Here is an 18331-nt window from a genome sequence, read left to right on the forward strand (position 1 = left end):
ATTGCATGTTGAGCCATATAGCCTAGAGGTTAAACATCACTATTTGAACCTCGGGTGTCAGTAACATCATTAACAGAAAGAGTGGGTATACAGTAGGATATACAAAGAGATACAGGATGGCTCTGTGCATCCCTGACACCTCCCTCTCAGATAATATAGCAATTATTGTTGAACGTGTTGTTTTGGTTGAGTCACACTTGACAAGATAACTTCACGTGTCACTCTTCAGCTTGGTAAAGCAATCATCTACTAAAACAAGTTCAGTTGAAAGGCTGTTTTGCAAAGTTGGCAACCAGTTTTTCCACACCTCAGCTAGTGTACCAGCTAGCGGTAACCTACAGACCAGCTCTCCCCTGTCACACTGCTGAACCTGGCCATCTACACTGGAGGAACCATGAGACTACAGCTGCCAAACCCAGGCCTGGAAGACAGGATCCTGTCCCACGAGGACCTGGACAAGCTGGAGACGGAAGAGGCTGGGAGTGGAGACAGGCCCAAATGGGACAACAAGACCCAATACATGCTCACCTGCGTGGGGTTCTGTGTGGGGCTGGGGAACGTATGGAGATTCCCTTACCTTTGCCAGAGTCATGGGGGAGGTAGGTGTTGTTGTGCTGTGGTGGGGTTGGATGGGGTGTGGTTGAATGGGGTTGGCTGGGGTGTGCTGTGGTGTGGTGTGGTTGGATGGGGTAGGGTGTGGTTGATGGGCTGTGGTGTGGTTGGATGGAATTGGATGGTATGTGGTGTGGTGTGGTGTGGTTGGATGGGGTATGGTGTGGTTGGATGGGCTGTGGTGTGGTTGGATGGGGTTGGATGGTATGTGGTGTGGTTGGATGGGGTTGGATGGTATGTGGTGTGGTGTGGTTGGATGGGGTATGGTGTGGTTGGATGGGCTGTGGTGTGGTTGGATGGGGTTGGATGGTATGTGGTGTGGTTGGATGGGGTTAGATGTGGTGTGCTGTAGTGTAGAATGGTCTTGTTAGTTGTGGTGTGGTGTGGTGTGGTGTGGTTGGATGGGGTTGAATGGGGTTTGGTGTGGTGTGGTTGGATCGGGTTGGATGGGTTGGATGGGGTGTGAAACATGTTTTTAGAAATGTTTGCAAATATGTTGAAATATACAATTTACGTAAGTATTCACACCCCTGAGTCAATACATGTTAGAATCACCTTTGGCAGCAATTACAGCTGTGAGTCTTTCTGGGTAAGTCTTTTAAAGCTTTGCACAACTGAATTGTGTGCTGTGGTGTGGTTGGATGTGGTGGGATGGGCTGTGGTATTGTGTGGTTGGATGGGGTTGGATTGGATGGGGTGTGGTTTGGTTTGTTTGGATGGGGTTGGAAGGGTTGGATGGGTTGAATGGGTTGTGCTGTGGTGTGGTGTGGTTGGATGGGGTTGGATGGGCTGTAGTGTGGTGTGGTTGGATGGGGTTGGATTGGATGGGGTGTGGTGTGGTTTGGTTTGTTTGGATGGGGTTGGAAGGGTTGGAAGGGTTGGATGGGTTGAATGGGTTGTGCTGTGGTGTGGTTGGATGGGCTGTAGTGTGGTGTGGTTGGATGGGGTTAGATTGGATGGGGTTGGATGGGCTGTAGTGTGGTGTGGTTGGATGGGGTTGGATGGGCTGTAGTGTGGTGTGGTTGGATGGGGTTAGATTGGATGGGGTTGGATGGGCTGTAGTGTGGTGTGGTTGGATGAGGTTGGATGGGTTGAATGGGTTGTGCTGTGGTGTGGTTGGATGGAGTTGGATTGGATGGGGTGTGGTTTGGTGTGGTTGGATGGATCACTTGTATAGGGAAAGCTCATGTTGTTCTCTGATTTGCTTGATGTACAATCTGTATTTGGTGTCCGTGGGAAAATACTGATTTTCTTTACTTTACAGTGTTCTTATTATTGTAGGTGCAGTTTAACACATATTCTAATTACACATTGCACACATTGTTCCACTGTTATCAGGTACATTAAGTGTACTTACAATACAATAAAAACTCAGAACTAATGAGAACAGTGAAAAACATGTCTGGTGTTGATGTCGCTAGTTTATGTGTAGTCTAACCATGGTGATGTGTCTCTATGGAGGCTCCGTGGTGATCTGTCTCTATGGAGGCTCCGTGGTGATCTGTCTCTATGGAGGCTCCGTGGTGATCTGTCTCTATGGAGGCTCCGTGGTGATCTGTCTCTATGGAGGCTCCATTGTGATCTGTCTCTATGGGGGCTCCATGGTGATCTGTCTCTATGGAGGCTCCGTGGTGATCTGTCTCTATGGAGGCTCCGTGGTGATCTGTCTCTATGGAGGCTCCATTGTGATCTGTCTCTATGGGGGCTCCATGGTGATCTGTCTCTATGGAGGCTCCGTGGTGATCTGTCTCTATGGAGGCTCCGTGGTGATCTGTCTCTATGGAGGCTCCATTGTGATCTGTCTCTATGGGGGCTCCATGGTGATCTGTCTCTATGGAGGCTCCATTGTGATCTGTCTCTATGGGAGCTCCGTGGGGATCTTTCTCTATGGAGGCGTCATGGTGATCTGTCTCTATGGAGGCTCCATGTGATCTGTCTCTATGGAGGCTCCATGTTGATCTGTCTCTATGGAGGCTCCTTGGTGATCTGTCTCTATGGAGGCTCCATGGTGATCTGTCTCTATGGAGGCTCCGTGGTGATGTGTCTCTATGGAGGCTCCATGGTGATCTGTCTCTATGGAGGCTCCTTGGTGATCTGTCTCTATGGAGGCTCCATGGTGATCTGTCTCTATGGAGGCTCCATGGTGATCTGTCTCTATGGAGGCTCCTTGGTGATCTGTCTCTATGGAGGCTCCATGGTGATCTGTCTCTATGGAGGCTCCATGGTGATCTGTCTCTATGGAGGCTCCATGGTGATCTGTCTCTATGGGGGCTCCGTGGGGATCTTTCTCTATGGAGGCTCCATGGTGATCTGTCTCTATGGAGGCTCCATGTTGATCTGTCTCTATGGAGGCTCCATGTTGATCTGTCTCTATGGAGGCTCCATGGTGATCTGTCTCTATGGAGGCTCCATGGTGATCTGTCTCTATGGAGGCTCCATGTTGATCTGTCTCTATGGAGGCTCCATGTTGATCTATCTCTATGGAGGCTCCATGGTGATCTGTCTCTATGGAGGCTCCATGGTGATCTGTCTCTATGGAGGCTCCAGCACCACAAACACTGCATTTCATTAGCTAATGTAGTAACCTATTACTGCTACTTATGCTGACAGGCCTTGTATATGTGTTAAAGCTTGATTTACATTACACCTCCAGTCATAATGACTTGTCAATGACTGATGGAGAGGACATGCCTGGGGTCTATAGATAGATCCCAGGAAAAATATCTAACTGATTGTCAGTTAGTATAGCAGAGTTATTAATTTGCACTTTGCCCATGTCGCCAAACACATGATGCTACAGTCCACATTTTGTTGTGTTACAGCCTGAATTCAACTTTTTTTTAAATTCACTATTCACAATCTACACACAATACCCCATAATGACAAAGTGAAAACATGTTTTTAGAAATGTTTGCAAATGTGTTGAAATATACAATTTACATAAGTATTCACACCCCTGAGTCAATGCATGTTAGAATCGCCTTTGGCAGCAATTACAGCTGTGAGTCTTTCTGGGTAAGTTTTTAAAGCTTTGCACACCTGGATTGTACAATATTTGCACATTATTATTTTTAACATTCTTCAAACTCAAGTTGGTTGTTGATCATTGCTAGACAGCCATTTTCAAGTCTTGAAATAGATCTTCAAGCTGATTTAAGTAAAATCTGTAACTAGCCAACTCAGGAACATTGAATGTCGTCTTGGTAAGCAACTCCAGTGTATATTTGGCCTTGTGTTTAAGGTTATTGTCCTGCTGAAAGGTGAACGTCTCCCAGTGTCTGTTGGAAAGCAAACTGAACCAGGTTTTCCTCTAGGATTTGCCTGTGCTTAGTTCTATTAGGTTTCGTTTTATCCTATAAATCTCCCCAGTTGATGACAAGCATACCCATACCATGATGCAGCCACCACCATGCTTGAAAAAATGAAGAGTGGTATTCAGGGATGTGTTGTGTTGGATTTGTATAATAACACTTTGTATACATAAAGTTAATTCACATTTTTTGCATTATTACTTTAGTGCCTTATTTCATACAGGATGCATGTTTTGGAATATTTTTGTTCTATACAGGCTTCCTTTTCACTCTGTAAATTAGTTTAATATTGTGTAATGACTACAATGTTGTTGATCCATTCTCAATTTTCTCCTTTCACAGCCATTAAACTCGGTAACTGTTTTAGTAACCTGTTGAGTTTCATGTTAATTAATTCTGGTTCCTGGTTCAAAATGACCGCCCCATTATAGCTGATTATAAATCCATAATAATACATATATTATCACCTAATGTTGTGTTAGATCTTTTTATCAACTTAAGTTCTTGTGAACATTACAAGTTTTAACTTCTATTTGTTATTGAATGGCCTGTAGGCCTCATTGACCTGAGCTCATACAACTCGTTTTTGAGTAGAAAAAGCATAACGTATGGATTATTTTGACTATAACAAATACTCAGATGAAACGTATTGTGCTATTTATCACAGACTACTTTGTGTCAAAGTTTAACAAGGACTCTCTCCCCCTCACCAGTGTCATGATCAAAGAAATTATCAAGAGCCTCACATACAGTATATCGTTTGGTCATTGTGCTGCCACAGAATGAATTGTGAGCAGCACAAAGCACAAAGCACAGAGCTGCGAGAAAAGTTATATATATTATTAAAACAGTGTTGCGATTGTTTGTGAGAATCCCAACAGGTGTGGTTCCCAACAGGTGTGGGGGAAAGATTCTATTGGGGAAAGGTTCCTGTGGGGTTGCCATGGAAGCCAAGAAGGGGAGTGAGGTGTGTGTGTGTGTGTGTGTGTGTGTGTGTGTGTGTGTGTGTGTGTTTGTGTGTGCGTGTGTGTGTGTGTGTTTGTGTGTGTGTGTGTGTGTGTGTGTGTGTGTGTGTGTGTGTGTGTGTGTGTGTGTGTGTGTGTGTGTGTGTGTGTGTGTGTGTGCTCAAACATACATGCATGTGGGGGTCTGGGAGAGGAAGTGTGTCCATCTGATGAATGGGCATGTGCCTGAATTCAATTTTATACACTAATCGTAGTCTCACCCATTCATTTCTAATGACCGGTCATTTTTGACCGGGACACCACAGGTGTACAAAAGTTAAATAAAACACCCAAAATGTAATGAAAATCATCAAAATGTATTTTGTGTGTTCAAATGCCCTGTGTGGACAAAGTCATGGAGCCTCATGACAATCAGATTAAATGAACTACATTTTCAGAGAGAAACCTTGTAAATCGGTCAAATTCGATCGGAACACGGCAGGAGGGTTAAAGTACATTGGCCTCATGATAAAATCCCTGAGCGGTTTCCTTCCTCTCCGGCAACTGAGTTAGGAAGGACACTTACATCTTTGTAGTGACTGGGTGTACTGATACACCATCCAAAGTGTAATTAATAACTTCACCATGCTCAAAGAGATATTCAATGTCTGCTTTTTTTGCATCCTTCTACCAATAGGTGCCCTTCTTTGTAAGATATTGGAAAAAGTCACTGGTCTATGTAGTTGAATCTGTTTTTGAAATTCACTGCCCGACTGAGGAACCTTACTGTCACGCCCTGGCCTTAGTTATCTTTGTTTTCTTTATTATTTTAGTTAGGTCAGGGTGTGACATGGGGGATGTTTGTGTGTTTTTGTCTCGTCTAGGGTGTTTGTATTGTCTAGGGGGTGTTTGTAGAGTTCATGGGGTTGTGTTCATTGTAGATGTTTATTTAAGTCTATGGTTGCCTAGATTGGTTCTCAATTAGAGACAGCTGTCTATCGTTGTCTCTGATTGGGAGCCATATTTAGGCAGCCATAGTCATTAGGTAGGTTGTGGGTGATTGTCTATGTGTAAGTTGCCAGTGTCTGCACTTATTGTTTGTATAGCTTCAAGTTCGTCTGTTTGTTGTTTTGATTAGTTTGTATAGTGTTCGTTTCGTCTTCATTAAACAAGAAGATGTATTGTTATCACGCTGCGCCTTGGTCCTCCTCTCTTTCACGTAACGACGATCGTGACACTTACAGATAATTGTATGTGTGGGGTACAGAGATGAGATAGTCATTCAAAAATCCTGTTAAACACTATTATTGTAGAGTCCATGCAACTTATTGTGACTTATTAAGCAGATTTTTACTCCTGAACGTATTTAGTCTTGCCATAACAAAGGGGTTGAATACTTACTGACTCAAGATATTTCAGCTTTTCATTTTTTATTCATTTGTAAGAATTTGACAAAACATAATTCCACTTTGACATTATGAGTTATTGTGTGTAGGCCAGGGACACAACATCTCAACTGAATCCATTTTAAATTCAGGCTGGAACACAACAACATGTGGAAAAAGTCAAGGGGTGTGAATACTTTCTGAAGACACTGTATAGCCATCTACTGTATTGTTGGTAAACATTGAGAAGACTATTTCTAATGGTTATACACTGGGATAATGAGGGACGTAACTACAACGTGTTCTCTTGTGCCGACCCAGAGTAGATAGGTGCTTAAGCCCAGTAAAATCCACCCAGTGTGATAAATGGAATGAAACACTTCTGCTCTTATCTTATCAAAATACAGAGACTGCCTAAATGGACTTACGGTAACATCCCATCACGTTCTATGGAAACCGTTTGACTACAAGCGCCTGAATTACACATAAGGACTGTTAAGGCAGATAAAGACTGTTATCTACTGAAGATTGCCAATGGGCAGGAAAGCCTTGAGAAGTGTTTGTTGTGAACTGAGGGATAATCACCTGCACATTGAACCACCAACACCTTCACTATCCCGTGCCAAAGGAAATCCTTTACTTCAGCCATTCCTGCCTGCAACAGGTGTATTGACTTGTCTCCGTAAAAGGACATCAGTGTTATGTGATTCCCAAGTGGTTTTATTGTTCCTCTCCATCTGTTTCTCTCCTTTTTTTGGCAGTATGTTTAGATAGACAGGTATGTGTATCTCTGAGCCCTGTGTGTTTATCCATACCCCAGTACAGCTGTTTCATATTTACATTTCAACCTTTATTTAACTAGTTAAGAACAAATTCTTATTTAGAATGACAGCCTATCGGGGAACAGTGGGTTAACTGCCTTATTCAGGGGCAGATCGACAGATTCTTACCTTATCAGCTTGGGGATTCGATCCAGCAACCTTTCGGTTAATGGCCCAAAGCTCGACCCACTAGGCTACCTGCCACCCCTATATATGATACAGAAGACTTGTAATATACACTCCATTACATCTGCAGGTGTCTGTATGTCATGAGATGTCATTAACAGTCATGGATATTTACCAATGATTTAAGAGCTTTGATTGTGGCCTCTTTGTTCTCAGGTGCATTCATGATTCCTTTCCTGATCCTGCTGGTTCTAGAAGGTGTTCCTCTGCTCCATCTGGAGTTTGCTATTGGTCAACGTCTAAGGAAAGGCAGTTTAGGCGTGTGGTCAACAATTCATCCTTACTTAGCTGGAGTTGGTAAGTAACACTCCCCTAGCTCTGGTCCAGGGCAAATACATAACGTGCAGTTTGTTGCATGTAAGCAGCAGGTAAACGCCCCGGGACCAGAGCTACCCGTGATGCTTCAACAAACCTTAAGTCATCATGGACTCACTGCTCTGTGTTCTTACCAGGCATAGCGTCCATGTTTGTTTCTTTGATGATCAGCCTGTACTACAACACCATCATGGCCTGGGTGATGTGGTACTTGTTTAACTCCTTCCAAGAGACGCTGCCTTGGAGCCAGTGTCCCCTCAACTACAATCTAACAGGTAAGAGTTCAGTACCGACACACGCCATGCAAGACTGGTAAAAATGAGATATTAAATCAAATCAAATTGTATTAGTCACATGTGCTGAATACAACAGGTGTAGACCTTACTGTGAAATGCTTACTTACAAGCCCCTAACCAACAATGCAGTTGAAAAAAATACGTATAAGAATAGGAGATAAAAGTGACAAGTAATTAAAGAGCAGCAGTAAAATAACAATAGCAAGACTATATACAGGGTGGTGCCGCTCCAGAGTCAATGTGCGGGGGCACCGGTTAGTTGCGGTAGTATGTACATGTAGGTAGACTTATTAAAGAGACTATGCATAGATTACAACAGAGAGCAGCAGATGTACTGTATAGTATTTGAGACATTATGGGGGTCAGGGGTCAATTCCATTTATTATTCTGCAAATTCAGAAAGCCAACAGATATTTCATAGAAGAGAACTGAGAAAAATGTTAATTTACTTTCTGAATGAATGAACTGAATTGAAATGGAATTGACCTCAACCCTGATAAACATGCTTCACACTCAGGATGACAGCTATATTACACTGAAGAAGTACATGTATTATGGAATCTGAAGATACTGTACATGTACTAAGGCTGAACATTGGCTGCATCCTAAATGCCACCCTATTCCCTATAGTGCAATACTTTTGACCAGAGCTCTATTGGCCCGGGTCAAACGTTTTGCACTAGGAAATAGAGTACTGTTTGGGATGCAACCTATGCATGAATCATCCAGTCATGTATGTCTAATTATAATAATGTATTATTTGTCAATTCTTTACCTAAATGTCCCAGGCCTGGTGTCAGAGTGTGAGCAGAGCTCCCCAGTGGATTACTTCTGGTACAGAGAGACCCTGAACACCACCCCAGACATTGGTGAGAACGGGGGTCTGCAGTGGTGGATGGTGCTGTGTCTGATCAGTGCCTGGGCCGTGCTCTATATCTGCATTATCCGAGGCATCGAGACCACTGGGAAGGTAGAGCAGCTCAATCTATCTGAGACGAGGACTACATGTTAACGTTCACATTTATATCCAATTATAACCAATAACAATGGATGAAAATTGGAAAATGGAGAAATAAAATAATATAAAGGTAGTTTTATGTTTTCATGTCTCAGTGATTGCGAATATAAATAAAGGTATAGTGAAATCACTGTCTCTCCTCTCCTCATAGGCTGTGTATGTCACCTCAACACTACCCTACGTAGTGTTGAGCATTTTCCTGATCAGAGGTCTGACTTTGAAAGGCTCTTTGAGTGGAGTCGTGTTTCTCTTCACCCCGGACGTAAGTCAAGTGTTTTGGTCCAAATGGCAACCTATTCCCTATATAGTGTACTACTTTTGACTACAGCCATATGGGCCCTGGTTAAAAGTAGTGCACTATATAGGGAATAGGGTGCCATTTGGGACACTGTCACACTTCACAAAAAAACACACACTAAAAGAAATGCAAACCCATCCCTGAAATGATATCAGATAAATAGGTCATATATAAATCAGGTAAATCTGATTCATGTAACAAAACGTTGTGTTGTTGTCCCAGTTGACAGAGCTGACCAACCCAACTACCTGGCTGGATGCAGGTGCCCAGGTGTTTTATTCCTTCTCCATAGCATTTGGTGGACTCATCTCTTTCTCCAGCTACAACTCTGTGCAGTAAGTCACAATCAACCATCTAAACTACTATTGTTCAAATCTATGTAATATATATTTTAGAAAAAAAAGTGGTTTACTATGTTGTATTGGGACACTTTTGAATTGTGTTATAAAGCACGACAACTGTGCTAAAATAGAGCGTTATGGTCCATATTAGGACAGGCTCAGTCTCAGCACCTGGGTCTCGATCTCGCACTGTGAAACTGGGTCCTGGACTTTCTGACGGGAAGCCCCCAGGTGGTGAGGGTAGGAAACAACATCTCCATTCCGCTGATCCTCAACACTGAGGCCCCACAAGGGTGTGTTCTCGGCCCTCTCCTGTACTCCCTGTTCACCCATGACTGCGTGGGCATGCACGCCTCCAACTCAATCATTAAGTTTGCAGACGACACTACAGTGGTAGGCTTGATTACCAACAACGACGAGACAGCCTACAGGGAGGAGGTGAGGGCGGTGTCAGGAAAATAACCTCACACTCAAAATCAAAAAAACAAAGAAGATGATCGTCGACTTCAGGAAACAGCAGAGGGAGCACCCCCTATCCACATCAACGGGACAGTAGTGGAGAAGGTGGAAAGTTTTAAGTTCCTCGGCGTACAAATCACGAACAAACTGAAATGGTCCACCCACACAGACAGCGTTTCTTCAGGAGGCTGAAGAAATTTGGCTTGTCACCGAAAACACTCACAAACTTTTACAGATGCACAATCGAGAGCATCGGGTCGGACTGTATCACCGCCTGGTACGGCAACCGCTGCGCCCACAACCCTAAGGCTCTCCAGAGGGTAGTGAGGTCTGCACAACGCATCACCGGGGGCAAACTACCTGCCCTCCAGTACACCTACACCACCCGATGTCACAGGAAGGACAAAAAGATCATCAAGGACAACAACCACCTGAGCCACTGCCTGTTCACACCGCTATCATCCAGAAGGCGAGGTCAGTACAGGTGCATCAAAGCAGGGACCGAGAGACTGAAAAACAGCTTCTATCTCAAGGCCATCAGACTGTTAAACGGCCATCACAAACATTGAGTTAACATAATGACTCAAATCTCTAGCCACTTTAATAATAAAAAATTGGCTGTAAAAAATGTATCACTAGTCACTTTAAACAATGCCACTTTATATAATGTTTACATACTGTACATTACTCATCTCATATGTATATACTGTACTCTTTAGAATCTACTGCATCTTGCCTATTCCGCACGGCCATCGCTCATCCATATATTTATTTGTACTGTCGTGTCTTTGCTATGCCGGATTAAGTGATATGACATGCTATTTTATAAAATCATTTCTCTGTAATTAATATTACCTGATTAACTAATCATGTAAATGTAATTAACTAGAAAGTTGGGTCACCATGAAAGCATGTTAATAGAGCTGTTGTCTTCCGAATAAACTCTTAAAGACCTGGTAATCTTTTACCTCAATAGCAGTCAATCATTAATCGTCACCTTATTCAGTCTCATCTGAACGTCGGAAATTCTTCGAAGTTGAATCAGCAATACAAAATTTGGTTTAATTACTTATTTACTAAATACCTAAATAATCACACAGAATTACAGATACACAGGATGGATAATACATTGATTACTAATTATGTCATGCAAGAAAACGTCCCTGGTTGACGGAACTGATATGATGGCTGGTTACACAAAGAAAGGAGCTGTCACGATCGTCGTAATGATGAGACCAAGGTGCAGCGTGGTGAGGGTACATTTCACTTTATTTTAAATGTCGCCAACAAAAACAAGAAACAACAAAAACGAACGTGAAGCTTACTAGGGCTATACATGCCACTAACAAAGTCAACTACCCACAACTAAGGTGGTAAAACAGGCTTCCTAAGTATGATTCCCAATCAGGGACAACGATAGACAGCTGTCCCTGATTGAGAACCATACCCGGCCAAAACATAGAAACAGAAAACATAGAAATAAAGAAACTAGAATGCCCCCCCTAGTCACACCCTGGCCTAACCAAAATAGAGAATAAAAGCCTTTCTATGACCAGGGCGTGACAGGAGGTTGGGTTTGAATGAAAGCGCGGGAAGACTGAGGAACAAAAGGTTTGGGTCGCTATCAGACCTTGTGAAGCTATGCTATCGTAAATACAGAATCTTATGCATTCTAAATAACCGCCCATTTAGAAAAGGAAAATGCTAAAAAAAAAAATACTCTGAGCTGCGCTTCGATAGATTGGTCATAGATGGAAGGCTGGGTTGCCCAGCAGAGATCTCTTGTCCTCTGAAGAATGTCTGGTGGTAAAGTGGATACGTTGTAGTACAGTCGTCGTGTGGTAGAACAGGTACTTTGTCCGTCCTTTCCTAGCCCACGTTTACAGCTGATGCTGCTAACTCAACGGCTAGGAGGTATCACTTCTTTAGTGAATAAGAGTTCAAAGTTCATACCAGGTTGCCATACTATATGCGTATGCTATATTCTGGCTGGTATATTCGAAATTCCTCCTTCCGGCATGTCGATCGTCACCTCCACGTTGAAATTCGCTCTTTTTAAGGTATGGACAGCAGTCCTCACGTCACCGGGAACACAATGCTAATTTCGTTAGTTTATTGTCGTTCAACCGTTCGCAACCAGAGCTCACGCTGAGGTTGGCTTAGTTTTGTAGTTGATATTAGCCCTTTTAATGTATGGACAGCAGTCCTCATGTCCTCGGGAACAACAAAGTTACATTTTCGTAAAGGGGCTTATGTAGTGGTGGGAGAGACGGGCGTGTTTCATAGTTTACAACCAATGTCTGTTCACTTGGGCACTGAGTGAGCAGAGTTTTTACTTTATGAAAACCATTTTCTCATTTAGAAGCTAAAATTACATTTAATCTTTTCACAAATAGTTTCATATTTAAACATTTAAATTGCACAACAATTACATGTGAATCTGATAACTATAATGTGTTGACTTTCCAAGATACAGTTTATGTCATCCTATCATCAGTAACAATGTCTCAGACGACAACTGATCTGACATCATATTCTTTAAGTACCAACGCATATTTTCAGCTGGTTGGATAACCGAAATATGGTTCTGTTCCCCACCCTTTTGATGTTACCAGACTCTCTCTATGTTAACAAAGGGCTTTCCAACAGTCACATCTGTAGAGTAGAGAGAGGAAAGGGGGGAAGGTATTTATGGGGATCATAAACCTCAACAACAGTGCAACGTCATGACAGTACACATTCTTATTCATTCCTTTACACTTGGGTACAGTATATAAGGTAGTTGTTGTGAAATTGTTAGATTACTTGTTAGATATTACTGCACGGTCGGAACTAGAAGCACAAGCATTTCGCTACACTCGCATTAACATCTGCTAACCATGTGTATGTGACCGATAGCATTTTATTTTATTTGATTTGAGCAGGACGTTGTTGTTTTTGATCCCCAGTAACAACTGTGAACAGGATGCAGTGATCATCTCTGCCGTCAATGGCTTCACCTCCGTCTACGCTGCAACAGTCATCTACACCATCATTGGCTTCAGAGCCACAGAGAGATTTGACAACTGTCTTGGCGGGTAGGAATCTACCCGTCTCTGTAGATGGCATGTTCCTACTACAGTACTCACTGCATCCGATATGATACGAGTACAGTTGCCAAAATTCGTCACCTTTCCCAAAATTCCCAGGTTTTTCAGAAATCCCAGTTGGAAGAGTCGTGGAATCAGGATGGGATAAGCAGGACATCTGAGAATTCTCCAACCACGATTTCTGTCAAATCGGGGAATTTTGCAACCCTACATGTACCTAACAGTGCCCCCTACCTCCGATATGACAGTATGATAGCCGATGTGACATAGTTAGATGTAATGTTACCACGAAAGAGGCCATGACATCAACTCATTTTCCACAATGATTCTGTAGAAATATCCTGACACTGCTGAATACATTTGATCTCCCCGAGGGCAACGTCACTGAGAACAACTATGATCAGGTTCTCCAGAGTCTCAATGGAACACATCCAGACATCATTCAGGGACTCAACTTGAAGACCTGTGACTTGAACACTTTCCTCAGCGAGGTATGATTTTTAGGGCTGGTTTCCCAGACACAGATTAACCGTAGTCCCGGACTAAATCTGTGAATGGGAAAGCAGAGTTTTAAAGCTAAGCGAAGGTCTCTTACATACATGCTCCACATGCTTTTCATTTCATCGTGTAAATACTGACAATATAAGAATATCATTTTAGCTTGACTATATGGCAATGGCAATCCCAAAGGGAACTATACACTGAACATTCTAGTCCTATACAGTGTAGGAACACAATGTTATTTAAAACAAGCTCTAATTCCACTCCTTCTCTATGTGTCCTGATGCAGGGGGTTGAAGGAACTGGTCTGGCCTTTATCGTGTTCACAGAGGCCATCACTAAGATGCCTGTATCTCCTGTTTGGTCAGTCTTGTTCTTCATTATGCTCTTCTGTCTCGGCCTGTCCTCCATGTTTGGAAATATCGAAGGAGTTCTGGTACCACTTCAGGACCTGGGGGTTTTCCCCAAGAGTTGGCCTAAGGAGGCTACCACAGGTGAGACAAGAGTTGGAACAGACTGAGACCGGACATCAGCTCAGGCAACACACCGGCCCATTAATTTCCTTCGGACCAAAACCCCCCACTGGTCTAAAGATGGACCAGCCTGTCTGTCATTTGCCCGAACTGCCCTATGGCCAGTCTGTTTCTGGACAAGAGCAATCCAGACCTATTTTCTCCAATGTTGAGAGATTGAAACCTCTTTGTTAAATATCTTTAACTCATGTTCTTTATTCTGTTACAGGGACAACATGTGTCCTCTGCTGCATTGCTGGACTGATATTTGTTCAAGGCTCAGGGAACTACTGGCTGTCCCTCTTTGACAGCTTTGCTGGGTCCATACCTCTGCTGATCATTGCATTCTGTGAGATGGTCGGGGTTGTGTACCTCTATGGTATTGATAGGTGAGAAATAAATTAATTCTGTGAGATGGTCGGTGTTCTGTACATCTATGGTATTGATCGGGGTGAGAAATAAATTCATTCTGTGAGATGGTCGGGGTTGTGTACCTCTATGGTATTGATCGGTGAGAAATAAATTCATTCTGTGAGATGGGCGGGGGTGAGTTCGAAACATTAAATCAAATCAAAGTCTATTTGTCACGTGCGCCGAATACAACAGGTGTAGACCTTACAGTGAAATGCTTACTTACAGGCTCTAACCAACAGTGCAAAAAAGGTATTAGGTGAACAATACGTAAGTAAAGAAATAAAAACAACAGTAAAAAGTTGCGAAAAATAACAGCAGCGAGGCTATATACAGTAGCGAGAGGCTATAACAGTAGCGAGGCTATATACAGGCACCGGTTAGTCGGGCTGATTGAGGTATTATGTATATGTAGGTATGGTTAAAGTGACTATGCATATATGATAAACAGAGAGTAGCAGTAGCGTAAAAGAGGGGTTGGCAGATGGTGGGTGGCGGGACACAATGCAGATAGCCTGGTTAGCCAATGTGCAGGGGCATTGCTTGTTCGGGTCAATTGAGGTAGTGTGTACATGAATGTATAGTTAAAGTGACTATGCGTATATGATAAACAGAGAGTAGCAGCAGCGTAAAAGAGGGGTTGGGGGGGCATACAATGCAAATTATCTGGGTAGCCATGTGATTACCTGTTCAGGAGTCTTATGGCTTGGGGGTAAAAACTGTTGAAACTGCCTTTTTGTCCTAGACTTGGCACTCCGGTACCGCTTGCCATGCGGTAGCAGAGAGAACAGTCTACGACTGGAGTGGCTGGGGTCTTTGACAATTTTTATGGCCTTCCTCTGACACCCCCTGGTGTAGAGGTCCTGGATGGCAGGCAGCTCAGCCCCAGTGATGTACTGGGCTGTACGTACTACCCTCTGTAGTGCTGCATCAGATGACCTGGCCTCCACAATCACCTGATCTCAACCCAATTGAGATGGTTTGGGATGAGTTAGACCGCAGAGTGAAGGAAAAGCAGCCAACAAGTGCTCAACATATGTGGGAACTCCTTCAAGACTGTTGGAAAAACATTCCTCTTGAAGCTGGTTGAGAGAATGCCAAGAGTGTACAAAGTTGTCATCAAGGCAAATGGTGGCTACTTTGAAGAATGTAAAATATAAAATACTATATTTAGATTTTTTTAACACTTTTTTGGTTACTACATGATTCCATATGTATTATTTAATGGTTTTGACGTCTTCACTATTATTCTACAATGTAGAAAATAGTAAAAATAAAGAAAAACCCTTGAATGAGTAAGTGTGTCCAGACTTTTGACTGGTACTGTATAATAACAATAGTTTTGTGTCTCTCTCTCTCTGTGCCAGGTTCAACGAGGATATAAAGTTCATGGTCGGCCACAAGCCCAACCTCTTCTGGCAGATCACATGGAGATTTGTCAGCCCCGCCATCATGTTTGTCATCTTTGTGTTCTACTTTATCACAAAAGTCACCGAAACGCTCCTATATAAAACCTGGAATGCTGAATCGGTACGATTTTTGCTCTGTCAAGTCTATAAATCTGTTGAAATCAAAACATCCAAATTGCAACACATAAATGTTGCTGTCATTTGTTTTTAGGCCTCTTAACATACTAGATTTCCCATATGCCTATATTTACATGTATAGCTCCACCATTCACATCATCTCCAAATGGTACAGTACTGTACATAACAGTGACAACACGGACATACTAAAAGCCTCATACCATACATCTTCCATTACAGGAAAACTTCCCTACATTGGAGGAGAAGCCCTATCCAGCCTGGATCTATGTGATAATCTTCATCCTGGCAGGGATACCCAGTCTAGCTGTGCCTGGCACTGCTCTCTACAAATGTTTACGGAGGAAGAGAGATACAAAGGCTGAACAGCAAGAGCTCAAAACAGTCTCTAACCACATTGACGTGAACGACAAGGCTCAGGATGGTAAATCCCATACCTGATTACCCGTAATAACTCCCCACCAATAAAAACAAAATAAATACAAGCCTTTAACGTATGTACTGTTTTTATTTATTAATGATTATTTATTTCATTTCTTTCATTGTGTAAAGTGTGTTGTGACTTTACATTGTGATTTGATGTGAATCTTACTGAGACATGTTTAGCATAGTATTGCTGTATATCTTGTACACTGAAATGTCTATGAATGAAAACTGTAGTATCTGAGGATGCTTTTTAGATCGAGGACTCCGGACACGTAAGTACATTTTAGTATTTCATTGCATCTTAGAATAACATTACAGGAATGTAGCTGGCATAAGCTACCTGAGGCCTCTTGAGGTTATTGCAGACATTAAAGGGCTACGGATAGTGGGAAGCAAACTATATATTGAGTCAATACTGCCATCTATTGGTGAACATAACACCTAACATACACTGAGTGTACAAAACATTAAGAACACCTGCTCTTTCCTTGACATAGACTGACCAGGTGAAAGATATGATCCCTTTTTCATGTCACTTGTTAAATCCACTCCAACTCAGTGTAGATGAAGGCGAGGAGACAGGTTAAAGAAGGATTTTTATGCATTGAGACATGGATTGTGTATGTGTGCCATTCAGAGGGTGAATGGGAAAGACAAAATATTTAAGTGCCTTTGAACAGGGTATGGTAGTAGGTGTCAGGCACACCGGTTTGTGTCAAGAACTGCAACGCTGCTGGGTTTTTCACACTCAACAGTTTCCCCTGTGTATCAAGAATAGTCCACCACCCAAAGGAAATCCAGCCAACTTGACACAACTGTGGGAAGCATTTAAGTTAACATGGGCAAGCATCCCTGTGGAATGCTTTGGACACCTTGTAGGATTCCATGCCCCAGCGAATTGAGGCTGTTCTGAGAGCATACTTTCATTCTGCAGCACTAGAGGGCAGAGTTAGCTATTCAACAGAAGTCATAAATTACTCCTCTTCAAATGTAGTTCTCATTATTTCTTGCTGTAGTTTTTTATGAATCTCCACTGTTTCTGCTACTCTGTATTAGCTTGCTCTTACGAGGGTTTAGGTTCAGGTTGTTACGAGGGTTTAGGTTCAGGTTGTTACGAGGGTTTAGGTTCAGGTTGTTACGAGGGTTTAGGTTCAGGTTGTTACGAGGGTTTAGGTTCAGGTTGTTACAAGGGTTTAGGTTCAGGTTGTTACGAGGGTTTAGGTTCAGGTTGTTACGAGGGTTTAGGTTCAGGTTGTTACGAGGGTTTAGGTTCAGGTTGTTACGAGGGTTTCGGTTCAGGTTGTTACGAGGGTTTCGGTTCAGGTTGTTACGAGGGTTTAGGTTCAGGTTGTTACGAGGGTTTAGGTTCAGGTTGTTACGAGGGTTTAGGTTCAGGTTGTTACGAGGGTTTAGGTTCAGGTTGTTACGAGGGTTTAGGTTCAGGTTGTTACGAGGGTTTAGGTTCAGGTTGTTACGAGGGTTTCGGTTCAGGTTGTTACGAGGGTTTAGGTTCAGGTTGTTACGAGGGTTTAGGTTCAGGTTGTTACGAGGGTTTCGGTTCAGGTTGTTACGAGGGTTTAGGTTCAGGTTGTTACGAGGGTTTAGGTTCAGGTTGTTACGAGGGTTTAGGTTCAGGTTGTTACGAGGGTTTCGGTTCAGGTTGTTGTTTCTAAAAGGGTAGCACGCCCAAACTCTAACTAAATATTTCCTAATACATTTCAACTTATTTGATGGAGTTGATTGCACGATTGAGTCTAATATGAATCAATATGAATGGATACTGTTGTCAGGCCTGAGAGCCAATAGATGGTAGTGACTGGTCTGACCATGGATGTGCTGTACAGAGTCCACATGGGTGAGTT

General features: G+C 42.8%; 1 protein-coding gene across 1 annotated transcript; it reads left to right on the forward strand.

The window, feature by feature from the left end:
- The first annotated feature begins 394 nt into the window (after positions 1-394).
- LOC129856902 (sodium-dependent neutral amino acid transporter B(0)AT1-like) lies at positions 395-16484 on the forward strand. Its single transcript, XM_055924660.1, has 12 exons — positions 395-599; positions 7416-7556; positions 7712-7849; positions 8659-8840; positions 9040-9150; positions 9409-9521; positions 12935-13063; positions 13410-13566; positions 13866-14070; positions 14318-14477; positions 15867-16029; positions 16266-16484. Exons 1-12 carry the CDS (start codon positions 395-397, stop codon positions 16482-16484), a joined length of 1923 nt encoding a protein of 640 aa, XP_055780635.1.
- The last annotated feature ends 1847 nt before the right edge of the window (positions 16485-18331 follow it).

The sequence above is a fragment of the Salvelinus fontinalis genome, chromosome 6 (genome assembly GCF_029448725.1).
Source record: "Salvelinus fontinalis isolate EN_2023a chromosome 6, ASM2944872v1, whole genome shotgun sequence".
In the NCBI taxonomy this organism is placed as follows: Eukaryota; Metazoa; Chordata; class Actinopteri; order Salmoniformes; family Salmonidae; genus Salvelinus; species Salvelinus fontinalis.